Here is a 19,232-nt window from a genome sequence, read left to right on the forward strand (position 1 = left end):
AGAGTTCTGAAAAAGGAGAATGTCACTTTTGATTCTGTCGAGATCCGAAAATCTCTCTAAAAATGCTTATTTAATTCACCAACAATCTTTTTCTGAAACTTCAGGTTGACATCTGTGATTCCAGCATGAAACTCATAAAAAACACTGAAAATGAGAGAGGTTTCCTCATTCCAAACGTGCTTCAAACAATGACAGCTTTCTCCGAAATCCTTTAATGATTCTATAGAGATCACACACAAGGTTATTCTTCCTCTGAAGTTTCAAGCTCAATTCATTCATGTGGGATGTGATGTCAACCAAAAATGACAACTTTGACAACCATGTTGGATCCGACAGAAGTGGATCGGCTCTATATTTCTCTTCCCAGCTTATAAAAACGAGACAAGACTTTACGGCAGCTGAGATAGGCAAGTCACAGAAATTCGAATCAATTTCTTCAAGAAACGCCTTGAACTGGCGATGATTAAGTGCATGACCCCGAATGAAGTTCACTGCAGAAATGACTGGTTTCAGTACGCAAGAAATATCTAAGTCTTTTCCACAGAGTGCTTGCTGATGTATGATGCAGTGTATGAACAGAGCGCTTGGGAGTTGAAGATCTTCCAACTGTTTACCGATCAGACCCTTTTTACTCCAGCCATGTTTTTTTTTCCTCCATCAACTGTAACACCTCTAAGCTGATTCCACTGAAGGTTATAGTCTTGCAAAGTTTTATGCACTTCTATGAAAATGTCTTCTCCAGTTGTTCTTCCGTGCATGCTGCAAACTGATGCCAACTCTTCCGTGATCTAAAAGTCCAAATTAACTTCACGAATGAACACGAGAAGTTGTGACGTACTCGAGAGATCAGTAGACTCATCCAGTGCCAGAGAATACCATAGGAAGTTTCTCGCTTTTTGGCGTATTTGTAATGCGATCTTCTTTCCAAGTTCTTCAGCTCTGTGTACAACTGAAGTTGCTGAAAGGCTGATACTTTCAAAGAAATTGGCTTTTTCAGGACACAGCTCATTTGCTGCTTCTATCATGCACTCTTTGATGAAGTTGCCGTCAGTAAAAGGTTTTCCTCGCTCTGCCATCCTATGCACTATTTTGTAACTTGTGCGAGTGGCAGATTCATTTTCAGCAAACTTTCTCGTGAAGAGATTCTTTTGAGATTCAAAAAACATATTTCATGGATTCACATTTCTCAGAACGGAACTTTCCTGAAATTTTCAAATATGTTGATAGATGTTTTGTTTCATAGTGACGCCGGAGATGGTACTCTTTCAAAACGGCAACACTTTCGGTGCATATCACACAAGTAGCTTTCTGGTTTTTTGTTTCCACAAAGAAGTACTTTTCTCCCCATTTTTCATTGAAAGCACGACACTCAGAGTCCACTTTTCTTCTTTTAAAAGCAACCATAACAATGGGTGAAATAAAACAGGATCTGAAAATGCTAAACACAGAACGCTGTGAGAAAAGTATTGTACTGGTCCAAGAACGCATGAACAAAATATATTGAAACGTACGTTTGCCACGACACTTACCTAAGAACGAGTTACGAAAAGCACATAACCCGACTACTAAGAGAAATGAGCTTGCTGAAGCGGTAACCCTAGGCCGCTGAATTTACAAGACGAGGCGATAGGACGAGGGTTAAGTCTGTACTTGTTTTCGAAATCCTAATGCTTTCTTCGATACGTGCCTCGATATGAATAAACGGGCAGCAAGGACAAAAGAAGAATTTTCCTATTGTTTAAAAATGCGCGTGACAGTCTTGTTTCTTTTTATCATAACGTTTTGTGTTTGCCAGCTTAAAGCGACCATCGGTGTGATTTATTTTGTTATGACAGTCGAACATTTGATGAAATGTCACTTTTTTATTTCCAAGCGGCTAGCTGCTGGCGGGCCGGACAAAATGACCTCGAGGGCTGTAGTTTGGTGACCCCTGGTTTACACCTCTAAATTTTCTTTGCTAGTTGAGGCTGGTTTGAAGTCCCTGGAATACCTTGTATAATAATGGCATGTTTCGGTAGTTTTGTTTCAGTTTTTGAATGTGTTTCTGTATTTGTGTTTGCTAGTACTTGTTTTTCTTGTTTTTTCTGACTTTTAGTCTTCACAAGTGTGAATCTTTCGTCGTCAGAACGAGCTTTCTCACGTTCTGAGTTAGTGTTTGTTTCAATATCCAGGGTGGGTTTGTGATTGCTTGTGCTACTACTCGTTATGTTTTTATTTTCTATTACATTGTCGATCAGTGTAGCCTCAGCTTCACTGTCGACAGTAGTTATATTAACATTTTCTTTGCTTATTTTACATATTTTTTTTCCTTACTTTACTAATTGTATCTTTAACTGGGGTAGTTTTTAATTTTAGATCTTTTGCTAACTGCATTAAAGTTTTCAGTTGTAAACTCTCGTTTAAGTTTAGGCCTCCTACACTAAACTTACTTATTTACTGCTTTTTTCTGTGGTCGACATGTCGTCTGCTTCAAAAAGCCTTGCACCGTAGCCCTGCCGCTCTCCTTTAGTTTTTATATTGGTAGGGTTTTCTTTATATGTTTTTCTCTCTTCTTCTGTTTGTCACAACAGAGTGATATTACTTTTCAGTTTTTTTTCTCGCCTTCCAATACACTACCACTGTCAAAGCCTTTTCGAGACCGTCTAATATCAATCACACCACACTATACGTTCACACTTCTTAAGAGCCCACAAGAGCGCTACATATTTCTTCTCTCGTCAATCTCCGGTCGAATAGCTCTCTCTCTCTTTCTATATATATATATATTTATATACCCAGGAGGGTAAGGTACACTCGACCTCTTCCCCCTTCCTTTTCATTGTTTGAGTGGACTTATTAATATATTTAAAGTAAATACACAGGGCCAGAGTGATAAGCATAACTAATCCAGGCCCTTTTCAGGGCAATGTCCATGTATATTGTTCTTTCATATTTTTTTAATAAATCTAGAACGTGGGTGGCCTGTTTTATTTTAGTACTAGTTTATTATTATTATTATATATACATTTATTTTTTTATTTTTTTAATTATTATTATTATATTTTTTTAACTTTTTGCAATTGTTTTTCACTTACGTTAATCCATGCTTAACGATAGCTGTTTTTTTAACTGTAATTCTAACACAATTGTTAGAACGAAGAATATATGTTTTGTATATTTTCATGATGTTTTCAGGTGTTTCATAATTTTCACCAGTTAGACTCCTAACATAGTTTATTCTTCGCCAAATTTTGGTTTTTATGTTATTTACATCTTTTATCCAGGTAAATTTAGAATCATATGTTAGCCCTAAAAGTTTTGCAGATATAGCAGTCTGGAGAAGCTCTCCGTTCATGTAAATCTGAGGTCGAATAGCTATAGAAACTGATGTTTGTGTTTGAATTTTGCGCAAAGCTACATGAAGACTAGTTGCGCGTAGAAATGGATAGAATCAGTAAGATGTTGCACGAATAGATGGGCTACTACTTGGAGAAGTAAAACGGACTTTTAATCCCACGCATATTATGTACACTTCATCATTATAATAGGCCTAATGGTATTTCTTTCGTTTGTTGACCCAAGCTGTGCTGATGAGCCTTGATAAGGTAAAATTGCAGTCCACATCATAGGGTACGGCCAATCAAAAAATGCATTAAGCCTCTACGTCAGAGATTCTCTTCTCCTTTTACCACTGATGAAAAAGAAAATATATATTTACCATATACAAATGTATATATATAATGTTAGTGAAAATTAGTATATATTTGATAAAGTTAAATAAACTTACAAGGAAGGACTTCGTTAAAAACAGCAAATCCAAACCTCTGTCTGTTGGCAGTGTAGGGCGATATAGATGTGGAACATTATGGACTTGACCACGCACATCTCGCTTTCCTAATTTTTATTTCTATATCTATTGATACTCTCTTATTTCTTCTCTGAGACCGACGAATGGAAGTTAAGACTGATAGACATATATATATGTACAGATATACAAATTATTAGACCCAAGTAACGTGTCACATGAGTAGAAAGATATAAAAACATTAGAACCAGGTGACATGTTGCATGAGTAGATATATAATCTGTAGAAAAAGGTGAGATCTTGCATAACTAGATATAGAAACTGTTAGAACGAGGCACCAAGTATTACGTTGCATGACTAGGTACAGGAATTGTTAGAACTAGATGTCACGATGCTCGACTACACGTTGCTTGTTAATCATGTTTGATGCAGAGTTTGTGTTAGAAATAGATGATACGTTCATCATGTCTTTATTAGAACCAGACAAACTTTATAAAATCAGGTGATATGATGCAAAAGTACAGGTAAATACAGATTATCTTTGACCTAGGTAAGACTATGACGTAAGTAAATATGGTAACCTTCTTAAAATTGGATAATCGAAAACTATAGAAACGTTTTTAGATTTTGTACGCATATTACACATTACCGTAAGTTGGTCAAAAGGACAATTCTTTTGAATATTGATTCATTATATAAACACTATGAATGTAAGACCTGATTAACTGTTAACTGCCAAAAATAGTGTGAATATTTATTTTAGCACCTACACTTGTTTCAGTATAGTTTTCTTTGTCGCACGTGACGTATATTGTTGGCTGTGTATGTCGTAATTATTTCTTTATTGGCTTCGCATACTATAGCCTAGCTTTGTAAAAATAGCAGTATGAATAGAAAATCTCTGAATAGTCCAACCATTAGCTTAAATATTCTAGATAATATCTTCTCACATTCTATTTCACCTGTTTTCGACCAGCGGGTATCGATCAAACATTGAACAGCTAGCTTAACGCCAATGACAAGAGATCAAACGATCAGCAAGTGAACTCCAATCTTTCGTCCAACTTGTATTGAACCAATAACAATCGGTCAAGCGACTGACAACACAATTTCCAATTTCTTCATACACTTTGACACAACAGTATATACTAACATGAAGAAGAAAAGTCATAGTCCATCAGGAAAGTTGACAGTATGAAGGTGATATGATATAAAAATGTGAAACTCCTGTATCAAAAGCTATAACAGTAAACAAAATTCACACGGAAATCTTTAAATTTATTATTGAGGGTAAATTCTGATACAACATTAGCAGCAAATCTTAAAACAAATTTACTAAAATTTTAGGTAACTTTACGTGCAACAGTAAATTTCTATTAAGGGGGCTCGGATATCTTTGCTCTGCCTACCTCGAGTAATCGATCCTTGGAATTCAGCGTTGTAAGTCTATAAACCTATAGCTTACCCAATAGAGAACATTCTTAGGGGAATAGGTAAATAATTAAAATTTGATGTGCATAGAGGTCATATATTGACCAAAGTGTCATAATTCTTAGCCTCGGACTACAGCACTAGGATTCTGTTACGACACAAGTAGCGTGACCGAATATTATTTTGTGAGACTAAAGTAGAGAGTTTCTCTGTATTAATAGCGATTTTCACTAATCTCTACAAGAATGAAGAATGACGTTAAGATCGATTTATCTTATGTTCATTTAATTTTTTATCTTTTTCATGAAGAGGTTTGTCTCTTTTCTTCACAAATTCGAGAAAAGTTACATGGGAATTATTTGCTCTAGCCGTTCTTTATCTTGAACTGATAAAGCAGAGGAAAAGAATATATCATCAACAGCGCCTACTGACAATTTTTAGACTACTTTAATAAAGTAGTGGGAATTAACTCTCTCTCTTATAACTCTCATACAGTTCCAAATTGGGGAGCGCAAAATTTTTTTGATAACAGCAAGTAAAGCTGTACCCTAGGATTTGCACGTTAGGTACTAAGCTAAGCATTTTTTGAAAGGAAGTGAGATTTTCTAATACACTATAGATAATTCTTATTTATGGTCATTAACACGTCTTTTTTTCTTCTATTGATATTATAAGGATTAATGATAATAACGTTTCTGTGGGCAACACGCTCACGTAACTCTACTTAAAATTTACCTATTATTTTCTTACTTTTTAAACGTTATCTTCCCACAGGTGTTTGCTCTAAGCACGATAAGGGCTTAGGTGATAAGGATAGCCCCTTATCACCCAAAACCCTGTGCTTGGGGAACTATTACATATCATTATTTTATGTACGACATTTGTCAATGACATCAATTTTTTAACTACGTGTTGACTTTGCCGTTGGAACTTGGCTATAGTCTACATTCGATTTCCGTTCGGAATTTAAACTCTTACCTATACTGAGAAACTTCGGATAATTACTATGGGTTATCAAGTTTGTGTGGTCTCCATACTCCAAGTCAGCACTTGACCATGTGGGTCTTTTCTTTCTCAAAGAGTCGGCTTCCATCACTGACCTGAGTATTCTGGGCTCACCTCCATGTACCCAACACCCGCCAGAATGACGAACTATCCATTCGACAGCTAACCACACAGATGTTCCTGCGCCGTCCTCCGCCAAGGACCATCCGCCACCCTACAGGCCCCAGGGCACAGTCTGTACCCTAGGGATAGGCTTCCTAACTCCATCTCCTGTATCCTGCCTCCATCCCGTCAGCTTAGAGAACACACTAACTATTCTAACTAAACCCTTACTGTAAGAAGAGGATAGGGCATATCTCCAGCCTATCCTGCCACCCCAGTCAACACAAAGTAAGTTATGGAAATTACTTACCTTACCTTTTTCCATGTTTCATGTTCTGTAGTATTCCTTTGCGCAGTTGTCTCTGGATTTCCTGCCGTGTGTTGATAGTGGTTTGAACATATTTCGGGAACATAATACACAACTTCACATGTGTAGTCAAAGTCACTATTATTACGGTCCACGAGCTATTTGTCCAAGCACCTACATATGTGAAGTACAGAAACACACTCACTAACCAGGTTTGCACCTCCAGCGTTGGCTGGTCCGCCGTGCTTTCCTCCTCCGTCGTCCACTTGAAGTCAGCGTGTGATGTTTGCTTTGACATAGTGAATTTAGAATTTGAGGTCAATGAATACACCTTTCATTTCCATTATTTTCGACTCTTCTGGGGATCCATCGCTTATTACATTCTTCGTTCGTTAATCGTTGCTTATCGATTTTAACCTAATTCTCGTATTTGACCTTGTTTTTTTGTTTGTTTGTTTTAATTTCGCGCAAAGCTACTCGAGAGCTATCTGCGCTAACCATATCTAATTTAGCGGTGTAAGACTAGAGGGAAGGCAGCTAGTCATCACCACCCACCGCCAACTCTTTGGCTACTCTTTTACTAATGGATAGTGAGATTGATTGTAAATAATAACGCCTCCACGGCTGAAAGGGCGAGCATGTTTAGCAGATTACGAGTTGTGTTCCTCAACCAACTAGCGAAGCCGGGCTTATATCGTTATGATGAACACTTTATGAATTTTTTAAAACCAAGTTTTTTCCTTATAAAAGTCGTATTGAAGAGCCTGGTATTTTATGTGGTGCAACATTAAATATAAATTTTATAGCCAAAAGTAAACAGATAAAAAGTTAGTTACAATAAAACAGATAAAAGTAAAATTATTATTATTATTCGCGACTAAACGTTATAGGAGAAATAATAATGGAACATTGTTTGCAACACTTAAAAGCATAAAAGTTAATTTAACAATATTTTAAATTTGATTAAATGTTTGATAATGGCAAGATATTACCTAGGTTTAAGTAATTAAAAAAAAATTGTTTTAGTGAATGTAGGTGAACATTTAAGTTATGTTTTCTAATTTTTTTTTTTTTGTTTTCTTTAGATTGGTCCAGCATGGCCAAACGTGTTAAGGCGTGCGACTCGTAATCTGAGGGTCGCGGGTTCGCATCCCCGTCGCGCCAAACATTCTCGCCCTCTCAGCCGTGGGGGCGTTATAATGTGACGGTCAATCCCACTATTCGTTGGTAAAAGAGTAGCCCAAGAGTTGGCGATGGGTGGTGATGACCAGCTGCCTTCCCTCTTGTTTTACATTACTAAATTAAGAACGGCTAGCACAGATAGCCCTCGAGTAGCTTTGTGGGAAATTCAAAAAACAAACAAACAATTCTTTAAATTAAACTACCTCTTAATGTGAGTTCTGACCTTCGGATAGTTTTTTTTTCTTATAACAAAGCCACTTCGGGCTATCTGCTAAGTCCACTGAGGGTAATGGAACGCCTGATTTTAGCATTGTAAGTCCGTAGGTTTACTACTGAACCAGAGGGGATTCCTATAACACTATGTAACAAACTTTTTACTTTTTCTTGTTTCTGGGCAGAAAGTGTTATTTCCCAATTGCTTATGCCTAAAGTAAATAGAAAAGATGCAAATGCCATCGCTACTATCTTGTTTGTATCGTTTTTGAAGGATTGATATTGCCATATTTATTTCCTTTTCTAAAGTTATTCTTCACTTGTTTGCTTGTTTTTAATGCAGTTTTTAATAGATATAAGAATGTTGTGTTTATAACCAAATTGTAAATACAATGAGCTTCTAAGTATTCATCTGTTATTTGCTGGTAATTCCTACTTCAACCTGTGCTCAAACAATTTAATTGAACACCTTGTCTGTAAGGAAGTTAACTTCAAGAGGTAATGTTTGTTTGTTTATGAATTTCGCGCAAAGCTACATGAGTACCAGCTGCGCTAGCCATCCCAAATTTACCAGTGTAAGAATAGAGGGATGGCAGCTAGTCATCACCACCCACCGCCAGCTCTTGGGCTACTCTTTTACCAACGAACAATAGTATTAACCGTCACATTATAACGCCTCCATGGCTGAAAGGGCGAGCATGTTGGGTGTGACGGGGCTTCGAACCTGCGACCCTTATCTTACGAGTCGAGTGCCTGAAACACCTAGCTATAACGGGCCTCAAGAGGTAATGATAACACCGTTTACACTAGAATTGTGATTTTTAATAAAAGTCAATACTAGTTAATAATACTTATAATCCGTTTGAAGCAAGGTCACCCCAGTGAAATTGTTTGACATTATTGTTTTAGTTTCTGAGTTATCGTGTAATAAAAAGGAAGAAGGAATTCAAATTATGTTATGATATTTACGGACATTCCCGGAACTTGTGACTCAATCATTACACGGATATTGTTACAAAAGGAAACACTACATAGTATTATAAAGTACTTATCATTTATTAAGGATATATCTAAAAACACCATATCGATTAACAATCCAAGTCATCACTACTTAGGCAATATTACTAGCTGCCTGATAATTTTCAATTTAATTTGGTAATAAACATCGTAAACGACGTACAAATACTACAGTCGGCGCCACTTTAGTCCCTGCTTACGGGACTCGAACTATCTTGTTTTCTTCAGTTGAAAATATATAACTAATAATAAAATTTGACAAATTGTAATAAATATTTACATTTAACCATTTATTCTTCACAGTAAATGCAGAATATACTAAAGACAATACAATTATGTTGTGTCCATATTACACAAACTGAGAATCACTTGGTTTGTTTATGGTGAATGTAAAAGGTGTTAGGCACTTGTAACTATGATATGTCCATGTTACATCTAAATATGAGATTGGTGAGGATGACGTAGGATGATTTTAGACAGGACGATTTTTTTCTAGGGTGATCTTGACCAGGATGATTTGAGTTAATATTATATTACTATTTTCAACTGTTTCTTTCTTTCAATTATTTATGTAAAGATTATTGGTACATAAACTTAGAAGATCATGAAACCAAACGATTTTATATATTCTTTTCACTTGCTATAATCTGTATGTGAACAGTGCATTCTCCTTCAGAAACAGTCATTTTATAAATGCTTAAGGGTAGAATTATACATGCCGTATTTTAAGATCGTTGTTTCCAATAATGTTATAATAAAAACCATAAAGAGTTAGATACATTTAATTTTGTTGTCTAGTCCGTTCGAGTTTATATTCAAACTTCCTCTTCATATAGTCCATTAGGACTGTTGGCCTTAATTAGTATATCGATCTGTAGTGGAGAAAATGTATCGTTTTTTGTAGTTTTTTTCTTGTTGCTCGCAACATCTCATTTTCAGTTTGTCACAAACTAACCACATCATTGGTATGGAATCCTGTATTTTCTTCAAACTATATACATAATCATATTGACTAGAAAAAGAAAAGACTTTGAAAGTTTGTTGATAAGTGCAAAGCTACGCTTTATAAGTCTCTGTCCTTGAAAAATAGTTTATAATTTGAAGTATTTAAACCCGTTTTTATTCTTGTTTGATAGGATGCATTTTATCTTATACTTTGTCGTATTAGACACTGCTATATTGCTTACCTGAAATGACTTGTCATCCAGTTGCTAAAGAGAAGGCTTGAGGATCTACAACGCTAAAATTAAGGGTTCATCATTGCGGCGGGCACAGCGCAGGTGGCCCAATGCCCAACTTGATGTAATTATATTAGTCGTTTCTGAGAACATTTGGTGATTAAGAACTGTATTCTGTAAAGTTTGGCCCAGAAAGCTCCCCAGAAGGTACATTTTTGTTATTATTTTCACCTCGAAATTGTCGTTGGTGCCGAAATTTTATGATTGCTTTACTAATATCAGAATATAATTCGCGAGACATACTTAGTTTATGGTGTGATCGAGTTGCAGGCTATAGAATAAAGAACTCTGATACTTAACTCGATTTCGTTTACCGACATTTCGTTATTATAAATATTTGTTTCTACTTACGAAAGTGCACTGATGTTATCATATTATGTAGAAAAACAGTTTTGAAAGAAAAACTTCGATTTTTACGAAATGTTACAGTAAACGTTTCATTTTCCCATTTGAATCATTAATAATGTCGCTGAGAAATGTTTGAATTATATATCTGTGCAAATTTAGCACCCTATATGTATTTATTAATATAATAATAAAATTTGAAGTCATATAATTACAAATCAAAATATATGAACTTCAAAGAGCAAAAAAAAAATATAAACTTATCTAGTTATATTCTTTCACATATAAAACAGTGTTATGCTAATACGATACTGTTTTTAGTATTAGAAAAAGGGACAACGATAGTTAAAATAGCTTCCAAGATTTCTAATAGAATTTTGTTACTTGAATCAACATTTAGACGGTATTTTCTATCTTGTAATTATATGAATCGTGATTTATAATCTTCTCCAACCTCCAAAATCCCAGAACTGGTTTACTTTTCTTGATTTCAAGTTGTCTACGCATGTGAATTCTACTTGTGTGTGTGTTTTCTTATAACAAAACCACATCGGGTTATCTGCTGAGCCCACCGAGGGTAATCGAACCCGTGATTTCAACGTTGTAAATCTGTAGATTTACCGCTGTACTAGCGTTGAGCTGATTTCTATGTAAGTCTGCTTCTCTGGTAGAATGGCGGTTATTTTTGCATCAGAATTTTGTTAGTTATGGCCCGATCCTTTAGCCATCAAGTCGAATTCTCAAGGTTGGATAGCCAACTATTTCATTCTTAGCCATCCCAGTTCTAGTGACAAACGTAACTTTACTCTTTCATCCATCCATAGAAATCTGACCCGAGCTAGGTTTTACCACATGGAACAGCACGTTATTTTCGAATTTTTTTACTTTTCGCAATATACATTTTGTTCCCATTAAGAGTATACCTTTACTTTCTCTTTCTCTACCAAAAAAGTAGTTCAAATACATTTATTTGTAACGTTCTTACATTAGCTTTTCTTTTTTTTCTTTCTTCGAAATACGTTGATCTACATCCTAGTCTCATAACTAATTGTTAAATTTTTTACCCAATTACTTTACTATTCTGAAGTTTATTCTTTTCAGGATTTCATGCAAAAACTACACAATGATTATCTACGTATAGCCTTCCCTAATTTTAAACATATGTACTTGAGTGAGAGCGGCGAATTAAAAGTACTTGCTGTCAGCTCTTGAACTACTTTTGTATGATCGAATAGCATATTTGACCGTCTTTACTCACTACCACAAAATGCAAAACTCGAGCTATGATTCTTTTGATTCACAGACCAAACAAGGGCCCAGCTCTCTTTTGTAAATCAAACACAACCTTACAAAGAAGCTTATTAATGAAGTGTAGAAATGGTTAATGATTTCTTTAGCAGGAAAAGTACATATTTAACTTGCTATTTTATACACTTTTGTTTCACTGCTGCACATTTTCATCATTGTGTTGCAGTTGATAACAAGAAATAAAATGCTTTTGAAAAAAAAAACAAAAAACATATTCGGCCCAGACGAGGAATTTTGTAAAATAGTGCCCAAAGTTATTTTGTATATCAATTTGATTGCATTAGAATTAGTATTTTAGTTCTACTTCTAAAAAAGACCTTCCATGCAAGCTATTATTTTCTATAAGTCTGCGTTTTGTTTTCCTTAATTTGACTGATGGAAAGATGACGTCAATTATATTAACTACTGCTGAAATGTGATAGTACTGCCATTTTTACATTATAATTGAAGTTATAGGATATCATTATATATATATATCTATTCCAACAAACTCATATAAAATAATAATTACGAAATAACATTAGCATATGGACCTATGATACGATATGCTAATGGCTGAAGATAGTTGTACGAAAAGGTGCAAAATTGATAAAAAAAAAGAATAAATAATTAACATACACAAAACTTTTATAGGTGTATTCTGTTGTTGAAGACATTTAATGTCAGCAGTGAACAAATTTTTGTGGAGAGGATGAGTTATATTTTACGTTTCCATTGAGCAAAATACTAAACAACTTCCTTTTCCTATCCTTTTTCACCTTTTCCATCTATTTGATAAACAACACAAGATAGGAGATCTTTTTTACAGATTTACTTTACTTCATTTTGTTTCAATGTTTATACAACTTCGTTCCTACATTCTGTCTCAAACTCTCTACTTGTTTGTTATTTTATTGATTTTAAAGAGTGTGATTAACTAAATGTATAGCAAAATACTGTATCACAGTTATCATAATATATAATTGCAGTACTTTATGTGTTTCTACAACATATGTTTTTTGTTGTTGTTGTCATACTTTGTTTCGAAAAACTTTCCTTAGCACTTCACTTAGTAATTAGAGGATTTAGACCGAGGATGTTAACGTGTCTGTATTTTCGAAAAGAAGCCTAACAAGATTTGTCATCTATATTTTTAAAACTGTTTCAAAAGTATTATGATTTATAAAGTACATCTAGAAACCACTGAAATTGTATTACGCAAAACGTAAATTAAATTACAAAATAATTAACTATTGTGTTAAGTCTGATCACAGAAAAAAGCTTCCTTTGCACTTTACTTGGTAATTGGAGGATTCTGACCCAGGATGTTAAAATACTTTAAGTCTTCTACTGTATTATTTAGCCTATATCTGTGCTTGTCTCTGTAGTTTTGGAAATAGGTCTAACAAATTTATTTTCTCCTTGGTGTAGAATGAACTACCTCTATCTTAAGTTAGTTTTATATTAATACATAACTTATAACTGTGACTAAGCTGCATACAGTGGGTGTCCGGCATGGCCAGGTGGTTAAGGCACTCGACTTGTAATGCGAGGGTCGCAGGTTCGAATAATCGTCACACCAAACATGCTCGCCCCCTCAGCCGTGGGGACGTTATTATGTGAACGTCAATCCCACTATTCGTTGGTAAAAGAGTAACCCAAGAGTTGGCGGTAGGTGGTGACAACTAGCTGCCTTCCCTCTAGTCTTACACTGCAAAATTAGGGAAGGTTAGCGTAGATAACCTTCGAGTAGCTTTGCGCGAAATTCAAAACAAACAAAGAATACAGTGGGAGAATATAGTGGACAACGCCCATTGTTCGAAAAGTAGTTTTGAGCACCACTTGCCCTAAGCTTCTTGCGCTAAAGTCACTTAAAAAAGGTGAGTTGTGAATGTATCATTTGCATAAACTTATATATCTTTTATATTTTAATTCTGAAATTTATTTAAAATCAGCTGAGTGTCTGATTGCATAATCGTTCAATGTTACAATTAAAATATTTTAGCCTCTTGGTGTATCGTCATAGAAAAAAAATCACCCTCCGCAATTTGGGCAGTGGGTGCCTTTTAAGGGTGAAAACTAAATTCCATTTCTCGATCAGAAAAGAATAGCCCAAGTGTTGGCAGTGAGTGTTGTTTATTACTTGCCTTCATTTCACTCTATCATTTGAAAATTAGAGACGAGTAATGCAAATATATCTTGATCACTTTTGTGAAAACATCTGAAACAATAATGGAGGTGGGTGGTGATGACTAGCTGCCTTCCCTGAAGTTTTACACTGCTAAATTAAGGACAGCTAGCTCAGATAGCCTTCGTGTAACTTTGCGCAAAATTCAAAACAAACCAAACCGAAAATTAAAACAAAATTGTAATTATATAGTTGTTAATGAGAGCGGAAGTCATGGGAGTGAGAAAGTCGAAAATTGAAACAAATAATAAAAGAAAATTACAATAGAAATTAATATATTTATCAACAGTTAATTAAAAAAAACCTTTAAAATATATAAAACAAAATATTTTAGGTATAACGAGTATGAGTAAAATAAAATAACAAAATACATTTCACTAAACGATAAGTCTAAGAGTTAATAAAATTAAAATTCTAAGCTCAATCCTAACAGTAGGCACAGTACAAATTGTGCAGCTTTATACTCGACAACAAAGATCCAAACCAACCAAACAAAGTTTGTTAGTATTACGTTTCTTTTAATCAGCCAATTACGAATATCAAAACAGAGATGTGTAAAAGGTCATTTTCGCACTATCTTTTGTCTATTATATATTTTTTCAGTGCTGCTCGGTGTACCATCTATGAAAGCCAAAAAGGAGTACAAAATGTTATATAATAATGGTATTGTTTTCAATTACATAAGCTTTATATGTGAAGAAATGTTAATTACTTGCATTATGAAATGCATATAAGAAAGTAACCAAGAGAATGTTGAAACTCGTGTACAATGCAAGTTACACCGTAACTGTAAATAATTAAATTATGTGACTGTGAATACCCTTGGGTGCAGTTATAATTCCTGTTATGATTATACTATGTAGCAAAAATTTTGTTCCTGGATAGTATGTGTTATTTCTTAATTGCTTATGTTGTAAAAGTACAGAAAATAGCCATTATTCCCTTCAAACTCTGCTTTTGTGATCTAGATAATGAAATTTAGAAATTAATCTATTTTCCGTGTAAAAACTGGCAAATTTGCATATTTTCATTTACATAAAGTCTGAATAAAACAACATATGAATCAAGATTTATATGTATTTATACTAAAGTTATACAAAAATGAACAAACTTATTTAGGAGTGAGTAGTTTTTCGAGATTTGTGACTGTAATGTAAACCACTTTCACATTTCAGTCCTCAAATATAGTCTCCCATCATGTTTATGTTATACGCTCCATGGTAGCGGCGTTCAAAATCCAGTATATCTTGGTGGAAGCGCTCGCCTTACTGCACCTCTGAAATTGTAATCTGGATCTTCAACGTCTACCTTCTCTTCTGATTTGCTGCTCTCTTCTGAGGATGGCTGCTTTCTCTCTGACGGAGTGGATACAGGGAGCTCAGAGTAGTGTGGCACTGGGGCGATGGATGATGGAAGGTCCGTTTACATGATAGCAGATGCATTCTTGCTAGCCCGACGTTTGGAAGGGTCCACCATGTAGAAGTCGCAATTGCTTGAGTGGTCAGTGGACTCACGCCAAATTCTTGGAATATCGAACTTCATGGCTCTCTTTTCCCCTCTGTACCACTCTGCAAAAGAGTAAAATAAAATTATTATGAAGAATAAATTTACTTCGTACACATTATAGAAAAAATATCACATATAAAATATTTTGCATACTATTGGATTATTAAATACAGATAAATTAAAATATATTTAAATTTTGAAAGGTCTAAAATTTGTATAATATAAAATCTTACTATCCAAGCACGCAAAAATTGTCCTTCTTACCTTCTTGAGTTTTTTCAGTGATCGCAGGTAAAATTAGTGCCCAGAGTTTGTCTTGATCACCAACAGGCATGCCGAAACATGCCTTGTCGCCATCACATATTTTAGTAGATGCTGTCACAGATTATTTTTTCGCTCTTGTCTTTATAACATGGCCACGTACATAGCAGAATGCGTCTTGAGAATGCTTGCAGCTTCTTCATGCCATCTCTGTTAAAATCAGATAGGTCTATGTTTTCACATAGGCAGCTAGAACTAAACTGAAGTGTTTAGCCCCTTTATACATATATTACTATAGAAAGTCCTAGAAAATTTTAAAAGGTTCTTGAAAATTCTCGTAAGTTCTACAACATTCTAGAAAGTTCTTGAAAATTCTTGTAAGTTCGAAAAAACTCTCTATTAGCTACTCAGCACTGAATCTACCTGGAATGTTCTGGAAAATGGGTAATTTTGAAAATTTCATTACCCAGGTCACAAAAGCAATGTTTGAAGAAAAAATAGGTCTTTTCCATTTACTTTAGGCATAAGCAATTGAGAAATAACACTTTCTGCCCAGGTAGAAGAAAAAGTAAAAAATGTGGTACATGGAGTTATGTGAACTGACTTTACAAAGGATGTAGAACCTATATTTTGAAGCATGATAATAACAAAAACTCATTTTTATCACAAAACTCTCGTTTATCATTCAAATTATTATTATTTGAATTACGTATGTGTCTCGAATTTCATACTGTTTAAATATCTTCAGAAATATTTTGCTAAAATTACTACTAAAGTCACTGGTAATTTCGTAAGCAGATATTAATTACAAGTTAGACGAGTGTACAGAAATGGGTTATTGCAAGGTTACCGAATTAAAAAGTCACTCTTTTGTTTTGTTGAAATGTCTTGTGTTTCCACCATTTCTCATGTTTTACTTCAATGAAAACTTATTTTATCATCCCCGCCATCTTCTTAGCATTGTACTATTGTATAATTTGTATATGTGTTTCTTATTTGTATATATATTTCTTAGCATTGTACTGTTGTATAATTTGTATATGTGTTTCTTATTTGTATATATATTTCTTAGCATTGTACTGTTGTATAATTTGTATATGTGTTTCTTATTTGTATATATATTTCTTAGCATTGTACTATTGTATAATTTGTATATGTGTTTCTTATTTGTATATATATTTCTTAGCATTGTACTATTGTATAATTTGTATATGTGTTTCTTATTTGTATATCTATTTCTTAGCATTGTACTATTGTATAATTTGTATATGTGTTTCTTATTTGTATATATATTTCTTAGCATTGTACTATTGTATAATTTGTATATGTGTTTCTTATTTGTATATATATTTCTTAGCATTGTACTATTGTATAATTTGTATATGTGTTTCTTATTTGTATATATATTTCTTAGCATTGTACTATTGTATAATTTGTATATGTGTTTCTTATTTGTATATATATTTCTTAGCATTGTACTATTGTATAATTTGTATATGTGTTTCTTATTTGTATATATATTTCTTAGCATTGTACTATTGTATAATTTGTATATGTGTTTCTTATTTGTATATATATTTCTTAGCATTGTACTATTGTATAATTTGTATATGTGTTTCTTATTTGTATATATATTTCTTAGCATTGTACTATTGTATAATTTGTATATGTGTTTCTTATTTGTATATATATTTCTTAGCATTGTACTATTGTATAATTTGTATATGTGTTTCTTATTTGTATATATATTTCTTAGCATTGTACTATTGTATAATTTGTATATGTGTCTTTTGACGGATATTTACTACACTTCACAACTTTCCAACAAAAATATGTTTTATTAACTGAGATTTTGTCTTACCTACAAAATGGGATATGTTTTGGTTTCGGTCTCTTTCAAGTTGGTTTCGGTCGGTTAGCTCTAGCAGCAGTCTTACAGCACCACCTTTAATTAAAACCGAAATTTTATTGGGAAATCTGTACATTCTGAGGTCCAGATGTGAAAACGTTTAGTTTAGTTTCATTCTTCACTGTATTGCAAATGGAAGTTGTTTTTTTTTTGTTTGTTTTTTTGCATATAACTGGTAGATCCGTATTTCTTCTCACAAAATATCAGATATTCTTCCACTGGCTTGAACTGTACCCATGCATATCATCACGAGATTCTGTTGAAGATAAACCAGTAAATGATCAGTAAAAATCTAATCTCTTGCTTCTCACATGTTAAATAACAGAATAATACTGTTAAAGTACCCATACAATTCACTAGAGTATAAATATTTAATTGTTGTTCCTGGCCAAATCATATTTATTTGAAAGTTGTACAAAAAAAATAGTAAAGTAAATATTCATGGAAAACATGCATTACGTGTTGATTTAAAAGCCTGTGATTTTAAAAATTACATTGTGAATGGTCTGCATTTTCTATAGTTGCTTCGTTTTATTTAGGAAAGAGCTGATTGTGTGACTCTGATCGCCTTTTCATAATTTGTAATATACTTTAAACTTCTAATACTATTAATATGTAGTATTGTGTTATTTTAAATATATGCCATATTTGTTTGGTTTTTGCTGAATGATAAAATATAATCATAATTCTGCTTTGCGAACCACTACATATACAACAGAGTGATTTTAAACTGCTATAATCTGGTAACTTTGAGGATGTGATGATTCAGAGTGGCTTTAGAAGTGTCACACATTCTTTAAATCCAAACCTACTGCACGAATACAAAAAAGTTTAGTACGTTATATAACAAAATAATTTTGAAAATGCAACTTAACAAGTTACAAGACTATGGCAGATAATATGAAGTCGCGGTAGAGCAGATGTATCAGAAATACGTTTGGACATTCTTTAGCGTTTTATAAATAGTTTGATGCCAGCGAAAATTGATTGATTTATGAAACGGTTTTTTTTAACTGAAAACTGTCATACATTCATATCATAAAAACGTATTCAGATCATAGATTTAGAATTTACAAGATGGGGATATTCCTTGTACTTAATGACATTAGAAAATAAATTAATGTGGACAAACGTGAGGCCTAACAATCATCCAGAAAGAGACCTGCAACAGGACGTACCTCAGCCGTGGTAAACAAAGTAAGGCATCAACACATTTATTGATAAGCAGAGAACAACGTTTTGATCTTCCTAGGTCATCTTCCTAACCGTTCTGAGATACATTTTTTATTTAAAGTGGGCTTCTCGTCATCAAGAAAGTAAGGCATCTTGCACTAGGTAAGAATCTACGAGCATCAAGACAAAGCCATCTACGTATCCCAAGCAAAAGCATGCAAAGTAACATAATCAAGAAGGATCTCAATTTTGAATGCATGTATTCATTAGAGTAAATTTTTAAA

General features: G+C 33.8%; 2 protein-coding genes and 2 long non-coding RNA genes across 9 annotated transcripts in view; 1 reads left to right on the forward strand and 3 right to left on the reverse strand.

Annotated features, from left to right (window-relative positions):
• The window catches only part of LOC143244810 (uncharacterized), a 46,710-nt gene extending 29,427 nt beyond the window's left edge, over nucleotides 1-17,283 (forward strand). Inside the window, exons 6-7 of one of the 3 annotated variants that reach the window (XR_013025335.1) lie at nucleotides 6,296-6,610; nucleotides 15,275-15,817. This is a non-coding gene — a long non-coding RNA (uncharacterized LOC143244810). Of the gene's footprint in view, nucleotides 1-6,295; nucleotides 6,611-7,714; nucleotides 7,848-15,274 lie in introns of those variants that run through there. The other 2 variants (XR_013025337.1, XR_013025336.1) reach the window with 2 other exon arrangements.
• On the reverse strand, nucleotides 3,087-6,973 carry LOC143244808 (uncharacterized). 2 transcript variants are annotated; one of them, XR_013025333.1, is made up of 2 exons: nucleotides 6,633-6,973; nucleotides 3,087-3,670 (listed from the first exon to the last, which is right to left on the reverse strand). XR_013025333.1 is itself a non-coding variant. In XM_076490161.1 (2 exons), exons 1-2 carry the CDS (start codon nucleotides 6,925-6,927, stop codon nucleotides 3,640-3,642), a joined length of 321 nt encoding a protein of 106 aa, XP_076346276.1. In that variant the 5' UTR covers nucleotides 6,928-6,973; the 3' UTR covers nucleotides 3,087-3,639. The 2 variants fall into 2 exon arrangements, 1 of the variants encoding a protein (XP_076346276.1); XM_076490161.1 differs by having other exon boundaries at nucleotides 6,638-6,973.
• On the reverse strand, nucleotides 15,163-16,002 carry LOC143244809 (uncharacterized). Its single transcript, XR_013025334.1, has 2 exons — nucleotides 15,870-16,002; nucleotides 15,163-15,667 (listed from the first exon to the last, which is right to left on the reverse strand). It is a non-coding gene; the product is annotated as an uncharacterized LOC143244809 (long non-coding RNA).
• LOC143244807 (zinc finger protein GLIS3-like) overlaps nucleotides 15,955-19,232 on the reverse strand; it is a 67,747-nt gene continuing 64,469 nt past the window's right edge. For 2 of the 3 annotated variants that reach the window (XM_076490158.1, XM_076490159.1), the window contains exon 10: nucleotides 17,685-18,031. In XM_076490158.1, coding sequence (XP_076346273.1) covers nucleotides 18,022-18,031 — 10 coding nt within the window. In that variant the 3' untranslated portion in view covers nucleotides 17,685-18,021. Of the gene's footprint in view, nucleotides 16,077-17,684; nucleotides 18,032-19,232 lie in introns of those variants that run through there. The other variant, XR_013025331.1, reaches the window with a different exon arrangement.

The sequence above is a fragment of the Tachypleus tridentatus genome, chromosome 2 (genome assembly GCF_004210375.1).
Source record: "Tachypleus tridentatus isolate NWPU-2018 chromosome 2, ASM421037v1, whole genome shotgun sequence".
Taxonomy (NCBI): Eukaryota; Metazoa; Arthropoda; class Merostomata; order Xiphosura; family Limulidae; genus Tachypleus; species Tachypleus tridentatus.